This window comes from Anomaloglossus baeobatrachus, chromosome 5, assembly GCF_048569485.1.
Source record: "Anomaloglossus baeobatrachus isolate aAnoBae1 chromosome 5, aAnoBae1.hap1, whole genome shotgun sequence".
In the NCBI taxonomy this organism is placed as follows: Eukaryota; Metazoa; Chordata; class Amphibia; order Anura; family Aromobatidae; genus Anomaloglossus; species Anomaloglossus baeobatrachus.
The window spans coordinates 583474978-583500262 of record NC_134357.1 but is presented as its reverse complement, the minus strand read 5'-3'; the positions used below and the strand labels follow the sequence as shown (position 1 = coordinate 583500262).

The following is a 25285-nucleotide window of genomic DNA, read 5'->3' as shown; positions in this document are numbered from 1 at the left end:
GCATTGGCATCTATGAGGCTGTTATGGGATCTTGTGAACTCCTCCATTTTTGTTTCAATGTGGGAGGTGCGGGCTCCTATGGCTGTAATATCTCCACGCAGCTCAGGTACCATGCCTTTCCAGTCCTCTTGCAGTGAGGCCCGGAGGACACTGAGAAGCTTCTGCATCATGCGCTTGGTAAGTGGAATGTCAGCATTATCAGTGTCAAGGTGTGGAGCAGCCTGGAGCCTCTCCTGGATGAGCGTGATGACACAGTGCAGGAGGACACGGCCATCTTATCTCTTCCAGCACTGATAAAGAAATCTGTCACTTTAGCTGGAGAAGGCCTCTTTTGGGACTTTCACTTTGTCATATCAAGCTCCAGGGGGTTATCTCTGTGATTACCCACTGTGCTGGGAGAATTTAGAGTCTCTGGTGAGCTGTCCTGAGCTGTTTCTGAGTCACTGTGGCTGGAGCTCAGCTTCTAGGTAACCAGTGCCATCAGCGTGCAGGCCACACCCCAAGGGTGTGGAACTTGATGGCGTACTGACCCACCGTGAGATTACCCTGGCGGATTCTTAAGAGCGACGACGCGGCAAAGGCAAGGCGTTTCGACTCTTTGAATAACTTGTGGAAGGTAAATAGGAAGGTGGACAGTGTTGGAAGATCGGATTATTCTTCTCCCAGAGGGGATTAATCCGTGCCAGGGCCTGTCTGGTCAGATGCGACATGATGAACGTCACTTTGGAGTGGTCAGTCGCCAGTTGCAGAGGTGACAGCTCAAAGTGCAAGGAGCACTGGTTCAAAAACCCTCGCACAATCTTGGGTCACCTGCATACATTGGTAAGGAAGCCAAGCAAGATCTGGAAAGGCATGTTGGTGGCTCCATAGGCTCTGGAGTAACTGAGGGAGCCGGGTTTTGCAGAGCGTACAGATGGAAGTCCACAAACACCATGTATTCGGACATGCATCTCTGTGCTTCATGCTGACAGGAAAGTTCCCTATGCATCTCCACAAGCTAGGGAGTGTCCAAAGATCTGGAGGCTCACTTGAAAGCCAGATGGGATTCAATGGATTTCATGTATGCCACTAGCCTTGCCTTGGTCTTTCGTTGGCAGGTGTGCTCTTGCTGCATGTCTGGCAGGCAGGTAGGTTTGGTCTCGGCGGAGCCCATGGTATGAGCAAACTGTTACAGTCACCGAGGGGCGGCGAGCGTCCTGGAGTGGACCCACTGGCCCGTACACCGGATTCCCCTGAAGAAGCAACCAGTAACGCACCACTATACAGGTATTGTCTGGTGCAGCAACAATGGGCCTAAATGCACGACTGCCAGGAACCAGTGGTGATCGGCTCTTACAGACTGGTATAATCTCAATATCCGGTGCTGGTGTGCTCGGATGTGATAGCACGGAGATGGTAACTTGGACTAAGCAGTACGAAGGTGGTGGCTCAGACGTGGCAGCATGGAGGAGGTGGCTCAGACGTGGCACCACGGAGGTGGTAGCATAGATCAGGCTCTAGGGCGAGACAGGTTAGGAACACGAGACTGGTACTAGGAAAAAATAGCATTATTAGAAACAGTAGTGTAATGGGACCTGAGAACTAGCAATGCACTAACTAGTAGGCAACGTTGCTAAGGTGCCTCCTCTAAGGGGAGGCAATCTTAAATACCTTCCAGGGTGAGTTGACCTCCAAAAACACTTCTGGGTAATAAGACTTAGGCAGTTTAAGAAAGGGGCGTGGCTACGCGCGCACCCTATGAGCATTCCCAGATGGCCTGTGTGTGGCCTGGAAACAGGAGGAGGCCACGGCAGAGCTTGAGACAGGCATGGAGCACATGGGACCAGGAGGAAGGTGAAAAGAAGGGCACCCCTCATCGGAGCCTGGGGGCATGTGGGGATGCTACTTTGGGACTGGGTACCACAGTAGCTACTTATAATAAACTGTTCAAACACACAAAACAAATAGTAAAGAAGTATCTTTTCAGAATAAATTGAACAATTTAAATACTTTATTAGCTTGAGGTGGGATTTAACAAGAGGGACATTTTTGTCATCATGTTCCTTTGTAGAATACTATAATCAAAGAGAAACCTTGGTTGGCTCACATCCGGTAATTCTAAAGTGTTGGCCATACAACAAATGCATAGAATGTCTTCACTGGATGTCAAGGAAAAACTAAAAATATTATTGTCTCCTTGTTGTCAATCATTTTATTCCATGGTATTAAAAGCATTGTCCACTACTTGGACAATCCCTTCTCATTTCCCTTGTTCACTCAAGAAAAGTAAAGAAGCCTATACTCACCTCCTGTTCGGCCGCGGTTCCAGCTATGTGTGAAGTTGCGTTCCCAGGGCCCATGTGACATTGTTTTGACACATGGGCCCTGAGAACAATCTCGTGCTGGCTTTCTTCACCCCGCCTTCAGACATTAGAGCAGTAAGTCAGCGCAGCGCCAACATCCTCATCAAATGTCTGAAGGCGGGGAGGCAGATGTCGGGCCCTGGAGTCATCGCTGAAACAGCGGCTGCACCGGAGAGGAGTAGAGGCTTATTTATTTTTAGTGGAATGAGTAGGGGTTTTGCAAGTATTGGACATCCCCTTTAAAAAAGTCCCCACAACATATTTTTTTTTTTTTAAGATTGTAAATTTGGGTAGAAGAGCATAAATGAGAAATTAGCCATGAGAAAGAAAGGCAGCACAACCGCTTTTAAGATAAGGTTATTATGTACATACTAGTTATATCAAAGCTCTTTGATGTCTAAGAAGTGATTTTTGGATACAACATTTCTCACATTCTCTACATGACTGTTCTACACTGTGAGAGAGCTACATAAAAAAAAATTGTCTTCCCTCTGCGACGCCTCTGATATTTCATCTGATTTTTTTAGAACACAATTTTCCATATTTAAAACATTACTATGGTTTCTCTACTGTGTGAACTCTCTGATGTGTAACAACATGTGATTTCTTGGTAAAACATTTCCCACATTCAGGGCATGAAAATGGCTTCTCCCCTGTGTGAACTCTTTGATGCACAACTACATCTGCCTTTCGTTTAAAAGCCTTACCGCATTGTGAACATGAAAATGGTTTTTCTCCTGTGTGAAGTCTGTGATGTCTAAAAAGAACCGATTTCTGGCTAAAACATTTTCCACATACTGAACATGAAAAAGGCTTCTCCCCTGTGTGAATTCTTAGATGCTCAATCAGATATGATTTCTTGGTAAAACATTTCCCACATTCTGAACATGAATATGGCTTCTCCACTGCGCGAATTCGCCGATGTGTAACAAGATGGGATTCATGGGTCAAGCTTTTTCCACATTCTGAACTTAAATGTTGCTTAATTCTTGTAGGAGCTCTTTGATTTTTCTTTACAATCTGCAATGAATCAGAAGATAGAACCAGTTGAAAAAAGATAAGATGATAGATTTTTGCTGTGATATGCTAAGTGTATATACAGGATAATGACGTGTTCGTGGGATTTCACAATCACCTACCTTGAAATCTGAAGATATTTGATTTCCTTCTGGGCTCCAAGAATAGTTATCTGCTAAAAATAAACCTAATTTTATTTTACTTTTTTTTTTAAAATTAAATTTAAATTATATATTTTTTTTAAAAAAACAAACAAACAAAAGTTTTTGACTTTTGTGTTTAATTCAGCACTTTCAACTTTCTAGTAAATTGCTCAGTACAGAGTAGTGTAGTATAGACATGTACAAAACAAAACATGGTTTTAGAACGAATAAAAGACTGGATTAGCACTATTCTTTTTTTTTTTTTAATTTTTTTAAAGTTACTTACAATCTTTTAACATTTAGAACATGAAAATGGCTTCTCTTCTGTGTGAACTCTCTGATTTATAACAACAAGTGATTTCTGGATAAAACATTTCTTACATTCTGAACATGAAAATGGCTTCTATCCTGTGTGAACTCTCTGATGTGTAACAACATGTGATTTCTGGTTAAAACATTTCCCACATTCTGCACATGAAAATGGCTTCTCCCCTGTGTGACTTCTTTGATGTTTCACTAAAACTCCCTTCTCTTTAAAAGATTTACCACATTCTGAACATGAAAATGGTTTCTCATCTCTGTGTAGTCTGTGATGTCTAAAAAGAACTGATTTCTGGCAAAAACACTTTCCACATACTGAACATGAAAATGGCTTCTCCCCTGTGTGACTTCTTTGATGTGCCACTAAAACTGCCTTCTCTTTAAAAGATTTAACACAGTATGAACATGAAAATGGTTTCTCACCTGTGTGCAGTTTGTGATGTCTAAAAAGAACTGATTTTTGGCTAAAACATTTCCCACATACTGAACATGAAAAAGGCTTCTCCCCTGTGTGAATTCTTTGATGCTCAACAAGATTTGCTTTACGCTTGAAACATTTCCCACATTCTGGACATGAATATTTCTTATCCGCTGTGTGAATTTGCTGATGTTGGTTCACAATCTGTGATGAAGATGGGACCATTTGAAAAGGATCACATGATAGATCTTTGCTGTGAGAGGCTGAATTTTCATACGGGTTAATGGCTGGCTCTTCATATGTGTCATGTGTGAATCCATGGTCACTTGGTTTAAAATCTGAAAATATTTGATGTCCTTCTTGGCTCCAAGCATAGTCATCTGCTAAAGATAAATTCGATTTTATTATTTTCAAATTATATTGCTTTGAAATTTTACAATTTTTTAAAAAAATAAAAATAAAAAATAAAAAATAAAAATAAAATATTAAGGTTTTGTATAAGAATTGCAAGTCAACTGACAAAAGACAGCTGTGATATATTACAATTTAAAGGGAACCTGTCACCATGAAAATGCAGTCCAATCTGCATGCACCCTGTTACAGAACATAGGGAGCCAAGTAGATATGATATATAGTTATTTTGGATTTTTTTTTCAGAAAAGCTTCAGTGTAACTTGTGTTTTCATCATTTAGACTCCTGCTTTTTCTGGGATTTTCAGTTCAGTGGGTGGTCTTATCAGTGATTGATAACTTATGGAAAGATAGCTGTCAATCACTGTTATAAATGCCTATCGGACCAAGGATCCCAGAATAAGCAGAGCTTTAAATGAGGAAAACACAGGTTACACTGAATCTTTTCACATAAACCTATTTATCAATCTGCACAGCTCCCCCTACTCTATAACATGATGCCAGCAGTTTAGATTTCATATCTATGGGGACAGATTTAGAGATGAGTGAACCTGAAAAGTAAAGTTCAGTGTTCGTACCGAACATAGAATTTTTTATTGAAAAAAAAACAAACATTGTACAGGTTTGGGTGCAAACCACTCTCACGAGCATTGCTGGGCTCGGTTGCGCTCGGAGCTCAGCCCAGTGCAAGCCGGTTGCAATGTTTTAATGACTCGCACTGGGGGTATCAAGACAGATATCAGATGTAGTGTACACCCTCCCCCAAAAATGGAAAAAGACTGCCCATCCACCGTTACCGGAACCTGGATTACCCTAAGAGTGGTGTAACTAAGTGCCTACCCAGTCTTCACCAGAGCCTCTGATGTTGAGGTTGGACTTACAAAAAGCAAAAAACTGGAGCACCTCCAGTCAGTGGCCGCTCATGCATACCGCACAATATAGCAGAAGTAAGACGCACGTCCAATATCAAGGGATCACTTGATGGCACATACCGCAGAAAATGAAGGATGACAGCGTCCTTTGAACAGAAGAGCAAAACGTTTCAACCTTATGGTCTTTGTCATGCTTGACAAAGACAGTGATTACTAAGTACCCTATGTTTATATGCACTATGCTTTTCTTTAGTTACAGCAGGGTATATGTTCATAATTTTTCCCTTGGTTTTTCGTTGTCTTATGGCCAGTGTGAACATGAGCTTACAAGCTCCATGTATACCATCTCTTCCTCCAGCTCACTTTTTTATTTTTGTGTAGTCTATTATATTTAGTACAAATAGGGAGTGGCCCTCTCTCTCAGTGAGCTGGGCATTTCATTCTATGCATCCCATGGCTGTGTGTCCTGTTGGGACCCGGTCACTTTCAGCCCTTATTCACATTGAGGCCTATTTTAGACCCATGGTAACATTTTAATATTAGCGAGTGTAGGTACTATCCCAACTGGGTACACCTTGGCATTGGTGGGATAGCTTTATGCTTTTTTTGATCAAAAACAGTGTTTACTAAGTACCCTACGTTTATATCCACTATGCTTTTATTTAGTTACAGCAGGGTATATGTTCATAATTTTTCCCTTGGTTTTCGTTGCCAGTGTCTTCTATAGCATTCCCGTTGTTACCTATGTGTTGATCCGCACACTGAGCATCTGTACGTTCTGGCATGACTAAAGACTTATAAGACCTCACATCACACGCAATTTGTGGACTCTCTACTGCTGCCAGAAGAGGGTAGTAATGATTTTCATACTTCTGGCCACATTCTGACTAGACATGTCAAGCCTTGCTCAACAAATTTACATTGAGCAAGACTGTGCACGTGACCACAAGTATGCAAATTGAACCAACAAAGTCTCACAGCGTGTGCGTGACTGCAGACTTGTAGCCTAAGACCAGACAACCTCTATAATGCACGCATGCCTATCTTACTGCTCCAAACTAGGATGATTACCATGGTCCGTGATGGTTTCAACTACAGGTTGGTGAATCACTGGGCTTGGAATGGTTTCATGAAATCTGGCATAACGGTGTCTGCTGTACATCTCCTTCAGGAAGGATTGACTTAGACATAGGTTGTCTACCAAAGGTCTAAAGCTAAACCAAAAGCTAAACCAAACTATGAGGCAATAGACTAAACCAAGCCAAGCAACAAGGAAAAAAAATCTACACGAAGCCATGACATGAGGGAAAGCCAGGTTGGCAGAACACCAAAAATGAATCAACAGGATGCACACCCTTCAAACGCAAGGCAGCAGGTCAAACACCAGACCGAAGACATTAAATACTGGAGGCAAAATATCTAGACTGCTCCAAGCAAATCTTAACAACTCTCAAGGGCCACTGACTGCAATCCCAACTAGTGGCTGCTTCAGAACTTCTATAAGGGTGGACCATGGTTGTACAAGCCACGTGTTTCATACTTATCTGTCCAAAGGGCAGGAAGACCACTGGAGGTGGAAGTTGCCTCTATTTTTTGCTTTAAAGTATGCGGAGTGCTCTTTTCTGGGTGTCGGGAAAAAGTTCACATACAAATATGAAATGAGTCAAGATTTAAAGCCAAATAGAATGGTGATATGAGCAATTGTCATGGTGAAATGAAAATGTAAAGTAAAAAAAAAACAACAACAGACCACAAAGCGAATGGAAAGAATCTCAGATTTCTCCACAATTTGTGGTCACTACTCACCTGAGTAGTCGTATGTAGGAATCTCTTCTTTAAACAGCTCTTCGTCCTTCACATATGTCTCTATAATATTAATTTGGGTCAGATCTTCAGCCTGAAACAAATATTGTAAAAGTCACAGACAGATGGAGAAGTCCCATCTATGATCAGCTCTAATCCTGCCATCTCCACCGCTCTCATTACACAAGTATAACACATATAATACTGGAGGATAAAACAAGGCTGAGCACAAGACCTTCACAGCCGTCTACACATCATAGGGAGATTTCATGGCACCTTCTCTCCATCTACCTGATTATCCTGAGGAACATCGGGATCTTCTTGTTTACAGTCCTGAGGGAGAAGAGGACGGGGACATCTCTCTGGTGTTGTCCTCTTACTGGATAGAACTGGAGGAGACACATACAGCGACTGAAATCATTCCTTACATACAGATAATTATAGGCCGTGTGTATTTAGTCCTGCCTATTACCTGTCATGCGGTGTGCATCTCTATACGCACCAGGTGTCATGGTGACTTCGGACTCTGTTCACACTGCAGAGTCTGACACGCCACCTGGTGCCTCTAGGTTGCTTAGTAAGAGCCGGGCATCGACCAGTTTTGTGCTCGCTGATGAATGGTCTGGCAGGAGTTAATTCCTGCTGGCCTGTGAGTTGCTGCTGGGGTCACAGGTTATGGAAGACCTATCACAGGTTCCTCACCCTTTTAAAAGATGGTGGGTCATGCTCCTCCATATCGCATATAAAAAAGGAATCCAGATTAGAAGAAGACCAGCATCCGCGGATAGTATATTAAAACCTTTGCTTTATTCTTGACTAATCATGATTAAGAACATTTTTTGTTCGAAGCGCGTAGACCGTACAGTGTCTGTGTTTTAACTTTTTGAAGAATAAAGCAAAGGTTTTAATATACTATCTGCGGATGCTGGTCTTCTGCTAATCTGGATTGCTTCTGTTCACCGGCCTGATATTTTTCCATGCATCGCACCTTCTCAGATATCCTATCTACACTGGTGAGCTGAATTGGTCTTTTGTTTCTATAGCAAAAGGGATACTGGTTTTGGTGCATGGTCATTCAGCTGCTGGAACACTGCTGTATGCTATCTTGGTGTGTTGTGGAAGTACCCTTGTTGTTGTGTATTTCCTTCCTTTTCTTCATATCCCCCCCTTGCCCCGTGTACATATTGTCTTAACCTTCATGATTGCCTGCTGTGAGTGTGCGTTTTAGTTCCTGTCTGTCTATTTATCACTCCAATCACAGGGTATAAATCAAAGCCTCTCAGAAGTTAGGGTTACGCTGGGGATTCAGAACTCACCACCATCAGGTGTACCTCTGGGATGAGGGACAGTTAGGGGCTCCCCTAGCTTGAGGGTCAGCTTAGGAGTCCCGATTCCCAGTCACTCCGTTACTACTATCACAAAAACTTCTTCATTATTAAACCACATCAAGAAACAGTCAGCCACCAAAAGCCATGAGACAGCTGGCCATAGAAAGCCACAAGGTAACAGGCTAAACTAAACCAAGCCATATTACCAAAGACTATATCAAGCAATCAGTCTAAAAGCCAACCCAAGCTAAAAGGTCTAAAGCTAAACCAAGCCATGGGGCAAAAGACTAAACCAAGCCAAGCAACAATGCAAAAAAAAAATCTACACCAAGCCATGATAGGAGGGAAAGACAGCAGGCAGAACACCAAAAATAAGTCAACAGTCTGAACACCCTTCAAACACAAGGCAGCATTTCGAACACCAGACGGAAGACATGAAGTACTGGAGGCAAAATCTCTAGACTGTTCAAAGTAAATTTTAACAACTCAAGGGCCAATACACTCACTGCAATCCCTACTAGCGGCCGGTTCAGAACTTCTCTAAGGGTGGACCGTGGTTGTACAAGCAACGTGTTTCAAGCTTATCTGTCCAAAGTGCAGGAAGACCACTGGAGGTGGAAGTAGGAGTTGCCTCAATTTTTTGCTTTATGCTTCCTATATAGTGATAGTGCTCTGCCCTATTTCATGGATGACGGGAAAAGGTTCTCATATAAATATGGAATGAGTCAAGATGTAAAGCCAAACAAAATGGCCCTTTTCAAAAAAACTTTTTTTGTTGTTTTTTTTCTTGGGGGGGGGGGGGGGAGTATAAGATTTTAAAGTTCTCTATTTTGTTATCACACAGAGACGTCTCCACATTTAGTGGTCACTACTCACCTGGGCGGTCATCTGTAGGAATCTCCTCTTTACTCCGCTCATCTCCCCTCACATATGTCTCTGTAGTATTAATATGGGGCAGATCTTCCTCCTGAAACAAATATTGTGAAAGTCGCAGACAGATGGAGAAGTCCCATCTATGATCAGCTCTAATCCTGCCATCTCCACCGCTCTCATTACTCAAGTATAAAGCATATAATACTGGAGGATAAAACAAGACTGAGCACAAGAGCTTCACAGCCGTCTACACATCATAGGGAGATTTCATGGCACCTTCTCTCCATCTACCTGATGATCCTGAGGAACATCGGGATCTTGGTTACAGTCCTGTGGGAGAAGAGGACGGGGACATCTCTCTGGTGTTGTCCTCTTACTGGATAGAACTGGAGGAGACACATACAGGGACTGAATTCATTCCTTACATACAGATAATTATAGGCCGTGTGTATTTAGTCCTGTCTATTACCTGGTGATGTGAGGGGCTGGGGAACCTCCATCATGACGTCCTTGTACAGATCTTTGTGTCCTTCTAAATACTCCCACTCCTCCATGGAGAAATAGACGGTGACGTCCTGACACCTTATAGGAACCTGACACATACAATGATACCGTCACCCCCGATCCCTTCATAGCGTTACTGTATAATGTCCCAGCATTCCCAGCAGTGTCACCTCTCCAGTCAGCAGCTCAATCATCTTGTAGGTGAGTTCAAGGATCTTCTGGTCATTGATGTCCTCATGTATCGGGGGTTGAGGTGGAGGCCCCGTGATTGGGCTCAGGGGTCTTCCCCATCCCTCAGACACAGGGGCCTGACAGCGCTCACTAGAGGTCTTCTTCACTACTGTGTAATCCTGGTTATGGAGAGACACAGTAATAAATCTCACTCCAGACATTTCCAGAGTCCTCACCTCTCCAGTTCTGTCCATCTGTTATTCCCATAGATAAGAATGATGTAATGTGACGTCATCAGAATCTCTCACCTGTCCAGTAAGCCGGAAGAGGATCTCTAGGGTGAGGTGTAATATCCTCTCCGCCACCTTGTCCCTGTCCATATCCATCCTTCACGGGGCAATCACGAGAATTCTCTTATATTGAAGGTCTCCAATGAGAGGATCCAATATTGTAAAGACCTAACTGGAAAGGAGAGAAGCTGATGTAAAGCTACTGGGGATAATACAAGAGGTAAATATCAGTTCTGCGCATTATACATGGCTTTGTCTAGTTTTGTATGTCATGCCTCACACAAAGCAAAATATCTAGTTGGAATAATTTTCCCATTGTAACCTAATTTTCTGTTCCTGGTACTTCAGCAGCTCTGCCTGAGGAAAACCATATTACATTGGACATCCTCAAAACTTTAACTGAATGTCGCTAATTACTCACCAAAAGAATTCATTCTTTACTGGCCCATCAGTCTCTGATCGTGGTCTTGAAATAGCTCCACTAAATTGCTAGTAACCTGGACCAATTTCTATAATCAGGCTCTGTGAGCGAGAGAATCCTACGATCCTGGTACTGCAGTAGCTCTACTAGAAGAAAACCGTACCATATTGGACATCCTGAAAGCCATAACGGAATACTCATCAAAAAAAAAAAAATATTCTTTCAAACTCGACTTTGATCTCCTGCATGCAGATGTCCAGAACCTAAGAGAGAGGATGTTAGGCGAGGAGAAATGAGTGTCATGTTCATCTCTGTTACTAGAGACTTGTGACAGGATCTGGGCCAGAGTCTTTGCCATCTGAGCTCCTCACATTAAATGTATTCCCTTTCCTTTAGTGTTGAAAGGGTTAATGTCAGTTTTGCTTTCCAGCAGCTTCTGACTCCTGGCCTCAGGTGTTTCCGGTTGGTGACCACTTTCTTCACCTACATATGGTCACACCTCCCTGTAGAGGGCGCTGGTTATTCTGAATCCATTCTGTAGCTTGGCCTTGAGGTGGAAGAAGTTGCTGGAGCCTTGTTGTAGTGAAGCAGTGTCTGACTGCATTTGTGTAGCTGGGCTTGATCATTTTGTGGTTTCCTCTGTCTGTTGTACCTTCCCTTGATATTGTATTAGTGCAGCAGTGGGACTAGTGATCCTTACCTGCCCGCTCACTAGCCAGGTTTTATTACAGGGTCTCTCAGGGCTTCAGGTATACTGCTTGGCAACAGGTGAGGAACCATATAGGGACTGGCTAAGAGTGCAGGATGCAGCTGCAGGTGAGTGCAGGAGGTGTCTCATCTTCCCCATCACTAGCACCAGGGCCCACCGTTGTTAAAGTATACCTGGTGTACCCCTTGTTTGTTGTATGTCTCACCTGCACGCCGGACCTTCCCCAGTGCGTGACAATGAGTCTCCGATCTTAAGGATGTTGTCACACAAATCAGGGCATGGATTAAGGTTTTAAAATCTGCTTTAGCTAATCAAAAGAATAAGATGGAGGACCTTGAAAACCACGAGTAATGATCTAACTTCAAACTGAGCTTCTTGAAGGCATTGAATGCAAGGATCCATATGTGTTCTTGGATGCTTTCCTCTGAATTTATAGAGCTGATTGTGACGACATGGACTCTCATGGGTTAAAGTTTCTTAACATTCAGCCAGCCTATTGTTCTTATGTGTGCTAAGTCATGTTTGCTTAGCTATTGCTCTCCAGACTTTTCCAGTAATCATTGTATTGTAGTTGTGTATTGATAATGTAATTACCTTAGTAGCCATTGTCTAGTCGGTGACTTGCCGACTCCATGTAGATATACTGAGTCTTTCTATGCACATCATTTAAATGAACATTGTCCATGCAGCTTGAAATTTATCCAATGGGAGAAGCAATCTTGTCCAACCAATCGATGAGGACGCAGTGTATCCTAAGGGAAGGTTATGGCTATAAAAGGGACTTCTTTAAGCCACCAGGGTTGATGAAGGTTGATGGATGCTGATGGGTCCAGTCTAAGCTCTTTGGAGCTGACTAGAGGATCAGGATATCTTATGGCTTCAATCTAGGGGCTCCGGTTCCGGTTGGAGACCATATCCACAGCCTAGGGATTTCGACCCCGGCTGCCAGGATTAGATCATCATACCAGGACTACCTAAGGAGGACACTCAGGTTGGGACAATCCGGTCACCTGGCTACAGACTTTGCAGACCTCACACAGCTTCCTAAATCTGGCGTTATTCCAGTCACGGTGGGTGCCCGCCAAAAGCGGGGTGCTGCTGGATTGGAGTGAGTAGCCCTGGAACCTGTGAGGCATGGACATTCTAAATCCCTGGTGAGCCAGCGGAAGGGTGAGACACTGTTGCCTGTTACATTTGTGTGTTTTGCTGGTTATGTGCCGTTAATTGTTTGGGGATCCAATAAAGTCTTATTATTGTGGTTCCCTCACCCTGTGTTGTCAGAGTAGTGTTACGCCCACGGTTAAGGAGGCCGGCGTTCAGTTGGGATGAGCCCTGAGCCACGCTGTCTTTCTAAAGGCGGCGGGTTTTAGTGGACGAGAGCACCCACTGAGCCCCGTATCCCCACACTGATCCTCTCCTCTCTTCTGGGCACATGGAGTTCAGAAGGAATTCTATCACTTAGGTGCTCCTCCACGTAACTATCAAGACCAGGAGAAGACTCTGGAGCTGAATAGATGCCAAGATCCTCTAAAAGTTGATGGCCAATAGGTTCAAATTTTTCCCAATTTCTCTTAAGAAGTGCAAAGAAAGCAACAAAAATTTACGGAGGTTAATGAATTGCTGTCCAAACAACTTAACTACGTCATGCTATACCCTGAAGGTTATCGAGGACAACTGTTGTCATTTCTTTGATGTGCCGAAAGATGACTCAATCAATATTAAAAACTGGAATATTCAAGTGTTTTCCTATCGATTGGTAAAGGCAAAATGTAGATTTTTTTTTTGCCCACAAATTGTTTAATCTCTACAACTTTATCCTATAAACCTGACTGTTGCTGTATTCTTTATGGGAAGCCCTGATAGTCTTGATACCTAGCCTGTCAAAGACCCTACTGAATGTGGGTTTTATAGATACATTTCACTTCTAAATAATGATATTAAGATTTCAGCCAAAATTTTTGTAACTAGGATCAGTAAAGTTCTTCCTGAAATTATACATGCGGACCAGTCAGACTTCATACCTGGTAAGACGACTGATAACCTTCATAGTATATTCATAAACCTTGCATTTAAATGATCAAAATGTATAAAATGAACTTATGGTAGTTTTTTTCGGAAGTGTAGACGCTACCTTTCCAGTCATGCGCAATTCGCCTCTCTGAAGCCGGGACACGTACACCTGGCTTCAGTGGCGCACTGACTCTGCCGTCATGGGCAGTGTTAAGATTTCCAGGAGCTAGTGATAATGCTTGCTCGTAGAAATTATGTTATCACGTCCACAGGGGTGTGATGACATGGAAATAAGGGCGAATAATCCGGGACACTAATGACCAATCCACTACTCAAAGCCCTAATTAGTAAAGGAAAAGTGGAGCTTAAAAATACTTTTTTTTTTTTAAAACATTGACTTACAGTAATAGTTGATCCCTTGCTGATTTTGTAAGGCTGCCCACTGACAAAGACATGGACAGTCTATAATTGTAAGGGTAGGTTAATTTTAAACAGTGAGAGATAGAATATGCAAAATCAAATCCAGAAAATCACATTGTATAAATTATATAAATGTATTTGCAATTTGCAGAGAAACATAAGTATTTGGTTCCTCTGTCAAACAAGACTTAATACTTGGTGGCAAAACCCTTATTGGCAGCGCAGCAGTCAGGCATTTTTGTAGTTGATGATGAGGTTTGCGCACATGTCAGGAGGAATTTTGTTCCACTCCTCTTTGCAGCTCATCTCTAAATCATTAAGATTTTGAGGCTGTGACTTGGCAACTCGGAGCTTCAACTGCTCCATATGTTTTCTATGCGATCAAGGTCTGGAGACTGGCTAGGCCACTCCATGACCTTAATGTGCTTCTTTTTAAGCTACTCATTTGTTGACTTATCTGTATGTTTTGGGTCATTGTCGTACTGGAAGTCCTAGCCACGACCCATTTTTAATGTCCTGGAGGAAGTAAGGAAGTTGTCAAACGGGATTTTAAAGTACATGTCTCCATCCATTGTCCCATTGATGCGGTGAAGTAGTCCTGTGCCCTTAGCAGGGAAACACCCCCAAAACATAATGTTTCCACCTACATTCTGGAGAGTGGGGATGGTGTTCTTTGGATCATAGGCAGCATTTCTCTTCCTCCAAACACAGCAAGTTGAGTTCATGCCAAAGAGCTCAACTTTTGTCTTATTTGACCACAGCACCTTCTCCCAATCACTCTCAGAATCATCCAGGTGTTCATTGTTAAACTTTAGATGACCTGCACACGAGCCTTCTTGAGCAGTGGGATTTTGCAGGCACTGAAGGAATTTAATCTATTAAAGCGTAATGTGTTACCAATGGTTTTCTTGGTGACCGTGGTCCCAGCTGCCTTGAGATCATTCACAAGTCCCCCCCCCCCGCCATGTAGTTTTAGGCTGATCTCGCACTTTCCTCATGATCCTGGATACCCCACAAGGTGAGATTTTGCATGGTGCCAGAGATCGATAGTGATTGACACTCATTTTGTATTTCTTCAATTTTCTTACTATTGCACTAACAGTTGTTTCCTTCTCACCCAGCGTCTTACTTATGGTTTTGGAGCCCATTCCAGCCTTGTGCATGACTATGATCTTGTCCCTGACATCCTTAGAAAGCTCTTTGGTCTTCTCCATGTTGTAGAGGTTAAGTGTGACTGATTAATGAAGTCTGTGAACAGGAGTCTGTTATACAGGTGACAATGTAAGACAGCTGTCTGTAATGCAGGTAATGAGGTGATTAGGAGAGTCTAACTAGTATGTAGGAGCCAGAACTCTTAATGGTTGGTAGGGGATCAAATACTTATTTATCTGCAAAATGCAAATAAATTTACATACCGTATTTTTCGCTTTATAAGACGCACTTTTGTTCCCCCAAATTTTGGGGGAACGTAGGGGGTGCGTCTTATAAACCGAATATACGGGGGAAGGGGTGGTATATATATATATATATATATATATATATACACACACACACACACACACACACACTGCAGAGTCCCCTCTGGAGCGGTGCTGGGAGCTGGTGAAGCTGCGGGAGGGAGCCTTTGATCTCCTGCTCCCGCTCATATAATATGCTCTGCTGCTGTCCACCAGCGTGGTGCTGAAACCGCATCGCGCTAATGGGCTGGGGCAGCGGGGCATATTATATCTGCCTGCGCCCTCCTTTGATTGCACATGATCCCCCCTGTGTTAGATATGGCCCCCATACTGCTGCCCATAGTAAAATAAAAAAAGCTTTACTTATCTCCATCGCTGATCTCCCGGTCTCCTGCTGCTGCTGTCTGTGATCAGGTACGCAGGGATGATATCACTCTGCTGTGCTGATCACATGACCGGCAGCAAGAACCAGGAAGTGGAGGAAGCCGGAGCTCAACTGCAAGGAGAGAGACACGAGGAGGGACAGCACTGAGAAGGTAAGGAAAGAGTGTTTTATTTTATTATGGGCAGCAGTATGGAGAGCATATCTAACACAGGGGAGATGTGCCATCTATAGTGGCCATGGGCAGCAGTATGGGGGCCATATCTAACACAGGGGAGATGTGCCATCTATAGTGGCCATGGGCAGCAGTATGAGGGCCATATCAAACACAGGGGAGGTGTGCCATCTATAGGGCCCATGGGCAGCATAGGGGGATGTGTCCCAGCACAAGGGGGCTATATTCAATATAAGGGGGCAATATCCAGATTAAGGGGGGCTAATTTTAGGATGGGGGGCTATGAGGGACATATAGCCTATATGATTTGTTAGACGGACACTGGCATTATAAGATGGACCCCATTTAACATTAAAAAAAAAATAATTCTCTTTTCCTTCACCAAATTTGGGGGTGCGTCTTATAATCAGGTGCGTCTTATAAAGCGAAAAATACGGTAATTTATACAATGTGATTTTCTGGATTTTATGTTAGATATTCGCTCTCTCACTGTTATCATAGAATAGTAGATTTGTAAGGGACCTTAATGGCCATCGGATCCAACCCCCTGCAGGTTTTCCTAAATCATACCAGCTATATGTTTATTCAGTTTCCGCTTGCAGATTTCTATTGATGGAGAGCTCACCACCTCCAATGGTCGCTGGTTCCACTCTCTGATTGCCCTCACTGTCAGAAAGTTTTTCCTAATGTCTAATCTGAGTCTCTTCCCTTTTATTTTCATCCCACTGCTTCTTGTATTTCCTTGTGCTAATGAGAATAGGGTAGTTCCCTCTGCACTGTGACTACCTTTCAGATATTTGTAGACCACTATTAAGTCTCCTCTCAGCCTTCTCTTAGCCGTTCTTCATATGACATGGTTTGCAGACCTTCTACCACCTTGGTTGCTCTCTCTGGACTTGCTCCAATATATCGATGTCTCTCTTGAGTTGGGGAGCCCAGAACTGTACACAGTATTCCAGGTAGGGAATAATTACCTCTCTTGATCTATATTCAATGCTTGTCTTGATACATCCCAGAATTTTGTTGGCTTTTTAGCTGCAGCTCCGCACTGTTGGCTCATGTTGAATCTGGGATCCACTATTATGCCCAAGTCCTTTTCCCCTAGTTCTATTCCTCCCATACTATATATGTATATGCTTTTTACATTTCCTTTACCCAGATGTAGGACTTTGCATTGGTCCCTGGTAAAAACCATTATGTTCTCCTTGGCCCATTGTTCGAGTGTGTCTAGATCCTTTTGAATACTCTCGCTTTCCTCTCTAGTGTTGGCTACTCCTCCTATCTTAGCATCATCTGCAAATTTTATGAGTTTCCCAATAATTCCGAAATCCAGATCATTTATAAAGATATTAAACATCACTAGCCCCGGGACAGAGCCTTGTGGATATTACACAGCACTGGGCCCATGACAGAGCCTTGCTCCCCCCGCTTTTGATTATTCTCAAGTTAGATGTGTAGCCATTTAGTATTACTCATTGCGCCCGATCATTAAGCCAGTTGTGAATCCATCTGAGTTTTTGTCGATTCCGTACTTGATCATTTTTTCAATGAGGATGTTATGAGATACTTTATCGAATGCCTTACTGAAGTCCAGGTATACTATATCCACAGCATTCCCCTGGTCCAACCATTCAGTGACTTTGTTATAGAAGGAAATCAGGTTGGTCTGACAAGATTTAATGGTTATATAGCCGAGCTGGCTCTGGTTGATTAATGCCTTCCCATCCAGGTACAGTTAGGTCCAGAAATATTTGGACAGTGACACAATTTTCGCGAGTTGGGCTCTGCATGCCACCACATTGGATTTGAAATGAAACCTCTACAACAGAATTCAAGTGCAGATTGTAACGTTTAATTTGAAGGTTTAAACAAAAATATCTGATAGAAATTGTAGGAATTGTACACATTTCTTTACAAACACTCCACATTTTAGGAGGTCAAAAGTAATTGTACAAATAAACCAAACCCAAACAAAATATTTTTGTTTTCAATATTTTGTTGTGAATCCTTTGGAGGCAATCACTGCCTTAAGTCTGGAACCCATGGACATCACCAAACGCTGGGTTTCCTCCTTCTTAATGCTTTGCCAGGCCTTTACAGCCGCAGCCTTCAGGTCTTGCTTGTTTGTGGGTCTTTCCGTCTTAAGTCTGGATTTGAGCAAGTGAAATGCATGCTCAATTGGGTTAAGATCTGGTGATTGACTTGGCCATTGCAGAATGTTCCACTTTTTTGCACTCATGAACTCCTGGGTAGCTTTGGCTGTATGCTTGGGGTCATTGTCCATCTGTACTATGAAGCGCCGTCCGATCAACTTTGTGGCATTTGGCTGAATCTGGGCTGAAAGTATATCCCGGTACACTTCAGAATTCATCCAGCTACTCTTCTCTGCTGTTATGTCATCAATAAACACAAGTGACCCAGTGCCATTGAAAGCCATGCATGCCCATGCCATCACGTTGCCTCCACCATGTTTTACAGAGGATGTGGTGTGCCTTGGATCATGTGCCGTTCCCTTTCTTCTCCAAACTTTTTTCTTCCCATCATTCTGGTACAGGTTGATCTTTGTCTCATCTGTCCATAGAATACTTTTCCAGAACTGAGCTGGCTTCATGAGGTGTTTTTCAGCAAATTTAACTCTGGCCTGTCTATTTTTGGAATTGATGAATGGTTTGCATCTAGATGTGAACCCTTTGTATTTACTTTCATGGAGTCTTCTCTTTACTGTTGACTTAGAGACAGATACACCTACTTCACTGAGAGTGTTCTGGACTTCAGTTGATGTTGTGAACGGGTTCTTCTTCACCAAAGAAAGTATGCGGCGATCATCCACCACTGTTGTCATCCGTGGACGCCCAGGCCTTTTTGAGTTCCCAAGCTCACCAGTCAATTCCTTTTTTCTCAGAATGTACCTGACTGTTGATTTTGCTACTCCAAGCATGTCTGCTATCTCTCTGATGGATTTTTTCTTTTTTTTTAAGCCTCAGGATGTTCTGCTTCACCTCAATTGAGAGTTCCTTAGACCGCATGTTGTCTGGTCACAGCAACAGCTTCCAAATGCAAAACCACACACCTGTAATCAACCCCAGACCTTTTAACTACCTCATTGATTACAGGTTAACGAGGGAGACGCCTTCAGAGTTAATTGCAGCCCTTAGAGTCCCTTGTCCAATTACTTTTGGTCCCTTGAAAAAGAGGAGGCTATGAATTACAGAGCTATGATTCCTAAACCCTTTCTCCGATTTGGATGTGAAAACTCTCATATTGCAGCTGGGAGTGTGCACTTTCAGCCCATATTATATATATAATTGTATTTCTGAACATGTTTTTGTAAACAGCTAAAATAACAAAACTTGTGTCACTGTCCAAATATTTCTGGCCCTGACTGTACCTAAGTAAATGTTCTTTGACAATTCGCTCAAAGATTTTTTCTGCTATGGAGGTCAGGCTTACTGGCCTGTAATTCCCCGGATCCTCCTTGTAACCCTTTTTTTTTTAGATAGGAACTACATTTACTCTTTTCCAATATAGAGGGACCTCTCCTGTTTCCCATGACTTATTGAAGATTATGGCAGTGGTGCTATTATTCCCTCAGCTATCTCCTTCAGGACTCTAGGTAGTAAATAGTCTGAACCTGGGGTCTTTGTTTCCTATAACTTGGCTAAGTCTTCTAATATCAGTTCTTTACTTATTGTCAACTTGGACACCTTCTGACCATCATTTCTATCACGATTATTGTTGATGCATGCATTAGTTATTTGGGAGAAGACAGATACGAAATACAAAGTTAGTACCTCCACCGGCTGTTCCACCTTGTTGACTGTTTCACCTTTTTGATTCTGCAGGACTCCTATGGTCTCCTTCCCTTTTCTTCTGCTTTTAACTTACACCCAAAATCTTTTTACCTTACTCTTCCCTTCTTTTGCAAGTCTCAATTCGTGTTCAGCCTTAGCTCCTTTGACGCTTGTCTTGCAGAGTTTGCAAACTGCCATGTATTCTTCCCTAGGTATAACCCCCATCTTCCACTTGTATGTTTCCTTTTTCTTTTTAAGCAGGTGATGTAATTTTTTGGTCATCCATCCTGGTTTCTTTTTCTTTAAGAATTAGGTGCCATGCAATTCTACCAATCTTTGCCTTTAGGCCCTTGAAGTCCGCTCTGCTAAAGTCAAGCCTTGAAGTCTGTGTCTTTTCAGGTGTTCCCCCTCTTGCAACCTAAAATTCAAGGATAGCATGATCGCTGAGTCCCAGTGTCCCTGCTACCCTTAGTCCCTTAACCATATCCTTGTTGTTTGTTAGTACTAGGTCCAAGATGGACATTCCCCTTGTAATTTCTTCTACCAGCTGGGAGATGAAGTTGTCTGCAAGGGAGGATAAAAATTGGATGGAGCCTTTACTCTTAAGGGGGCTTTACACGGTAGCGATATCGGTAACGATTTCGCTATCGTGCGTACCCGCCCCCATCGTTTGTGCGACACGGGCATATCGCTACCGGTCGCGCCCAAAATCGCGCTCCCCGTCACATGGCTTACCTGCCCTGCGACGTCGCTATGGCTGGCGATCCACCTCCTTTCTAAGGGGGCGGGTCGTGCGGCGTCACAGCGACATCACACGGCAGCCGTCCAATAGAAGCGGAGGGGCGGAGATGAGCGGGACGTAAACATCCTGCCCACCTTCTTCCTTCACATTGCCGGTGGAGGCAGGTAAGGAGATGTTCCTCGCTCCTGCGGTGTCACACACAGCGATGTGTGCTGCTGCAGGAATCAGGAACAACATCGCTAATGAGAGGTGAACGATTTTTGGTTTCAGGACGACCTCTCCACGGCAAGCGATTTTTGCCACTTTTGCGATAGTTTTAGGTTGCACATAAGTGTCACACGCTCCGATAACGTTAATGACGCTGTCATGTTCCCCGACGGTAAAACATTAACGATATCGTAGCGTGTGAGGGTTTCCCAATGAATGTCCGGGTAGTTGAAATGCCCCATGATCACTATTTCATGCTTATTTAAGAATCTGGCCATTTGGCGTGAAAACATCTCACCCATATCCTCTGACTGAGCCAGTGGTCTGTAATAAACACCTATTATCATATCCTTCCCCTTGTTTACTCCATGAATCCTTAACCAAATATTTTCTAGTAGATTCTTATTCCCTGAAACTTTAATTTCTGTGATGTTTTCTTTTTTCACATACAATGCAACTCCACCTCTTCTTTTGTTAGTTCTATTCTTTGTGAATAAGTTGTATCCTTCCATCTGTATGTTCCAATCGTGCTGTCACTCCACCAGGTTTCTGTGAGGCTGACGACGCCATCATTCTCCTTCTGTATTACTAGCTCTAGTTGTCCTTGTTTGTTTCCCATGCTTTATGCACATGTAAAAACATTTAGTTTGTGCTCTGTTGCTTTCTTTTCGTAGATACCTTCTGAGTCTCCTGTCCTCTTTACATCTAGTATCCTTGTTTAGTATGTCCTTTAGCAGCATGTTTTGGTCTGGCATTTTTCTTCCCATCCTTTCTTCTTGTAGTTTAAATCACTGCTTTAAAATTAACCTACCCTTAAAATTATAGACTGTTCATGTCTTTGCCAGAGGGCAAACTTACAAAATCAGCAAGGGATCCAATACTTATTTCCTTCACTGTAAGTGTATAACATTATACAAGGCTGGAAATTTAGTCATACAGATGTGAATGCTGCTGGGTTGTAGGAGACCTGAGAGCTTTCCTTTAAAATACTATGAATGGGCTCCCCTTCAAAAACAAAACTGGAAACTCTCTGCTCGGGAGAGGGCAGTCACAATTCCCTGTTTCTTTCAATAGTATTTGGAGGGACAATTGGAATATGCACATTGGTGACTTTTTCCCTTTGAATGTAATCCGACAGTATGACTGGAGTGTAGAGTGGTAGGTCCTGAAGAAATATTACAGGTAGTGATGAGAAAGCACTACCATGCTCGGTACTCATAACTAGTGATGAGCGAGCACTACCATGCTCTGGTGCTCAGTACTCGTAACTAGTGATGAGTGGGCACTACCATGCTCTGGTGCTCAGTACTCGTAACTAGTGATGAGCGGGCACTACCATGCTCTGGTGCTCAGTACTGAGCACCAGAGCATGGTAGTGCCCGCTCATCATTAGTTACAAGTACCGAGCACTCGAACATGGTAGTGCTCGCTCAACACTAGATACGAGAACTGAGCACCCGAGCATGGTAGTGCCCGCTCATTACTAGTTACGAGTACAGAGCATCCGAACATGGTAGTGCCCACTCATCACTAGATACGAGAACTGAGCATGGTAGTGTCCGCTCATCACAAGTTACGAGTACCGAGCACCCGAGCATGGTAGTGCCCGCTCATCACTAGTTACGAGTACCGAGCATGGTAGTGCTCACTCATCACATTGTTTCTTGGTTAGAGGTTTAGCTCCCGTTCATGATTCAAGAATTTTAACAAACTGTAGCGCCGGCGTCTCTACTGAGATGCCGACTTACACACCGCCACGGCCAGGTCGTGTCCTTTCCTGCTGCCATCCACATGCTCTGATGCCTCCTTCCCCTCCTGGGCCCTGTACATGCGCACACTGACCCTCCTCTTAAATGACCGGCGTTCCATTTCCAGGAAGTACCTCTCAGCCAATGGCTGAGAGGCACTGTCTATTTAAGGCTGCTTCCTATTAGGGGAGGTGCCTGTGCAATGCCATTAGTTAGTCTCTCTCCCTCCAGTCTGTGACTTAGCTAGTTGTCAGGTCCTGAACTCCTGTCCTGTTAACCCTGTGTCTGCCTCCAGTACCTGCCTTCCCACACCTGTATACCCCTGCCGTGCCCACCATTCCTGTGCATACCTGCCTGTCCAGCTTGCCGCAGTCACCCCACCTGTACCCGTCTGTTCCCGAGTCCGTCACCTGCCCTGGGGGTCAACTGCCACAGTCCCGGTCACTGCCCTGGAGTTGGTACCTGGCATCCAGTGGGGCTCAGTCAAGACCCTTCTAAAGGGGAAGGCCATGATCCTCCTGTGGCCCAGTGGATCCACTAATCCCACCCGCTGCCTCTACTGGCTGTGAGCATTACAATAACTTTATCAACATAATTGGCTGAAAACACAATAACAATGGATATGAGTAACAACCGACGGCACCGAAAGAGCGAATATAGAGCATGCAGGAAATCAGACTCCGGAGACAAGTGCGACCGCAGCGGGGCCCCTCATATACAAGGGCCTCAGAGCTCCACAGATGGCGGACGGGTCTGTGCACGCGGAAACGAGCACGATACTGCCTATTCCTCGCATGAAGGAAGAAAAATAGCGAAAATCATCAAATTACAAAATGTTTAGGACTGGAAGATAAATGAATACAAAAAGCTTAGATATTCTCTCCATGGCAAACTAGCCCAGACCTGAAGGGGTTAATAATAACGCCAGCCCCCAAATAATAGAGCCCCTGCACCTACCTCCTCCTGCAGAGCCGCACACTAGATATATAATACCCTGCACCTACCTCCACCTGCAGAGCTGCACACTAGATATATAATACCCTGCACCTACCTCCTCCTGCAGAGCCGCACACTAGATATATAATACCCTGCACCTACCTCCACCTGCAGAGCCGCACACTAGATATATAATACCCTGCACCTACCTCCACCTGCAGAGCCGCACACAGATATATAATACCCTGCACCTACCTCCACCTGCAGAGCCACACACTAGATATATAATACCCTGCACCTACCTCCACCTGCAGAGCCGCACACTAGATATATAATACCCTGCACCTACCTCCACCTGCAGAGCCGCACACTAGATATATAATACCCTGCACCTACCTCCACCTGCAGAGCCGCACACTAGATATATAATACCCTGCACCTACCTCCACCTGCAGAGCCGCACACAGATATATAATACCCTGCACCTACCTCCACCTGCAGAGCCGCACACTAGATATATAATACCCTGCACCTACCTCCACCTGCAGAGCCGCACACTAGATATATAATACCCTGCACCTACCTCCACCTGCAGAGCCGCACACTAGATATATAATAACCTGCACCTACCTCCACCTGCAGAGCCTCACACTAGATATATAATACCCTGCACCTACCTCCACCTGCAGAGCCGCACACTAGATATATAATACCCTGCACCTACCTCCACCTGCAGAGCCGCACACAGATATATAATACCCTGCACCTACCTCCACCTGCAGAGCCGCACACAGATATATAATACCCTGCACCTACCTCCACCTGCAGAGCCGCACACTAGATATATAATACCCTGCACCTACCTCCACCTGCAGAGCCGCACACTAGATATATAATACCCTGCACCTACCTCCACCTGCAGAGCCGCACACTAGATATATAATACCCTGCACCTACCTCCACCTGCAGAGCCGCACACTAGATATATGGCTGCTCTGTGCTTACAGGACCTGTGATGATGTCACATGGAGGGGAGGAGTCAGGGGTCACATGATCAGCTCCTCAGTGTATGCAGGACTCTGCTGTGCTGGTTGTCATGGTGCTGGATGAGGGGAAGTTTATGTGTGGGGTCAGGAGGGGTTTACAGTGTGGATGTAGCAGAGCCGTGTGTGTACGAGGTGTACGGAGCGGAGCCGTGTGTGTACGAGGTGTACGGAGCAGAGCCGTGTGTGTACGAGGTGTACGGAGCAGAGCCGTGTGTGTACGAGGTGTACGGAGCGGAGCCGTGTGTGTACGAGGTGTACGGAGCGGAGCCGTGTGTGTACGAGGTGTACGGAACAGAGCCGTGTGTGTACGAGGTGTACGGAGCAGAGCCGCGTGTGTACGAGGTGTACGGAGCAGAGCCGTGTGTGTACGAGGTGTACGGAGTGGAGCCGCGTGTGTACGAGGTGTACGGAGCGGAGCCGCGTGTGTACGAGGTGTACGGAGCAGAGCCGTGTGTGTACGAGGTGTACGGAGCGGAGCCGTGTGTGTACGAGGTGTACGGAACAGAGCCGCGTGTGTACGAGGTGTACGGAGCAGAGCCGCGTGTGTACGAGGTGTACGGAGCAGAGCCGTGTGTGTACGAGGTGGACGGAGTGGAGCCGTGTGTGTACGAGGTGTACGGAGTGGAGCCGCGTGTGTACGAGGTGTACGGAGCGGAGCCGCGTGTGTACGAGGTGTACGGAGCAGAGCCGTGTGTGTGTACGAGGTGTACGGAGCGGAGTCGTGTGTGTACGAGGTGTACGGAGCGGA

At 44.4% G+C, this 25285-nt stretch overlaps 1 protein-coding gene across 2 annotated transcripts; it reads right to left on the bottom strand.

Moving 5' to 3' along the window:
* Positions 1-2001: 2001 nt before the first annotated feature.
* LOC142312470 (uncharacterized) lies at positions 2002-24511 on the bottom strand. 2 transcript variants are annotated; one of them, XM_075351411.1, is made up of 10 exons: positions 24449-24511; positions 10512-10665; positions 9998-10382; positions 9820-9914; positions 9532-9622; positions 7619-7716; positions 7331-7421; positions 4247-4624; positions 3482-3534; positions 2002-3362 (listed from the first exon to the last, which is right to left on the bottom strand). In XM_075351411.1, exons 3-10 carry the CDS (start codon positions 10128-10130, stop codon positions 2898-2900), a joined length of 1404 nt encoding a protein of 467 aa, XP_075207526.1. In that variant the 5' UTR covers positions 10131-10382; positions 10512-10665; positions 24449-24511; the 3' UTR covers positions 2002-2897. The 2 variants fall into 2 exon arrangements, with proteins under 2 accessions (XP_075207526.1, XP_075207527.1); XM_075351412.1 differs by having other exon boundaries at positions 3482-3531.
* Between the last annotated feature and the right edge of the window lie 774 nt (positions 24512-25285).

Coding starts and splice junctions, on each gene's coding strand:
- LOC142312470 (XM_075351411.1), bottom strand. CDS start 10,130: ATGTGTCAGGTTCCTATAAGGTGTCAGGACGTCACCGTCTATTTCTCC. Junction 7,422..7,618: donor ATGTTCCTCAGGATAATCAG/GTAGATGGAGAG, acceptor TATTTGTTTCAG/GCTGAAGATCTGACCCAAAT. Junction 3,363..3,481: donor AAATATCTTCAGATTTCAAG/GTAGGTGATTGT, acceptor GATTCATTGCAG/ATTGTAAAGAAAAATCAAAG.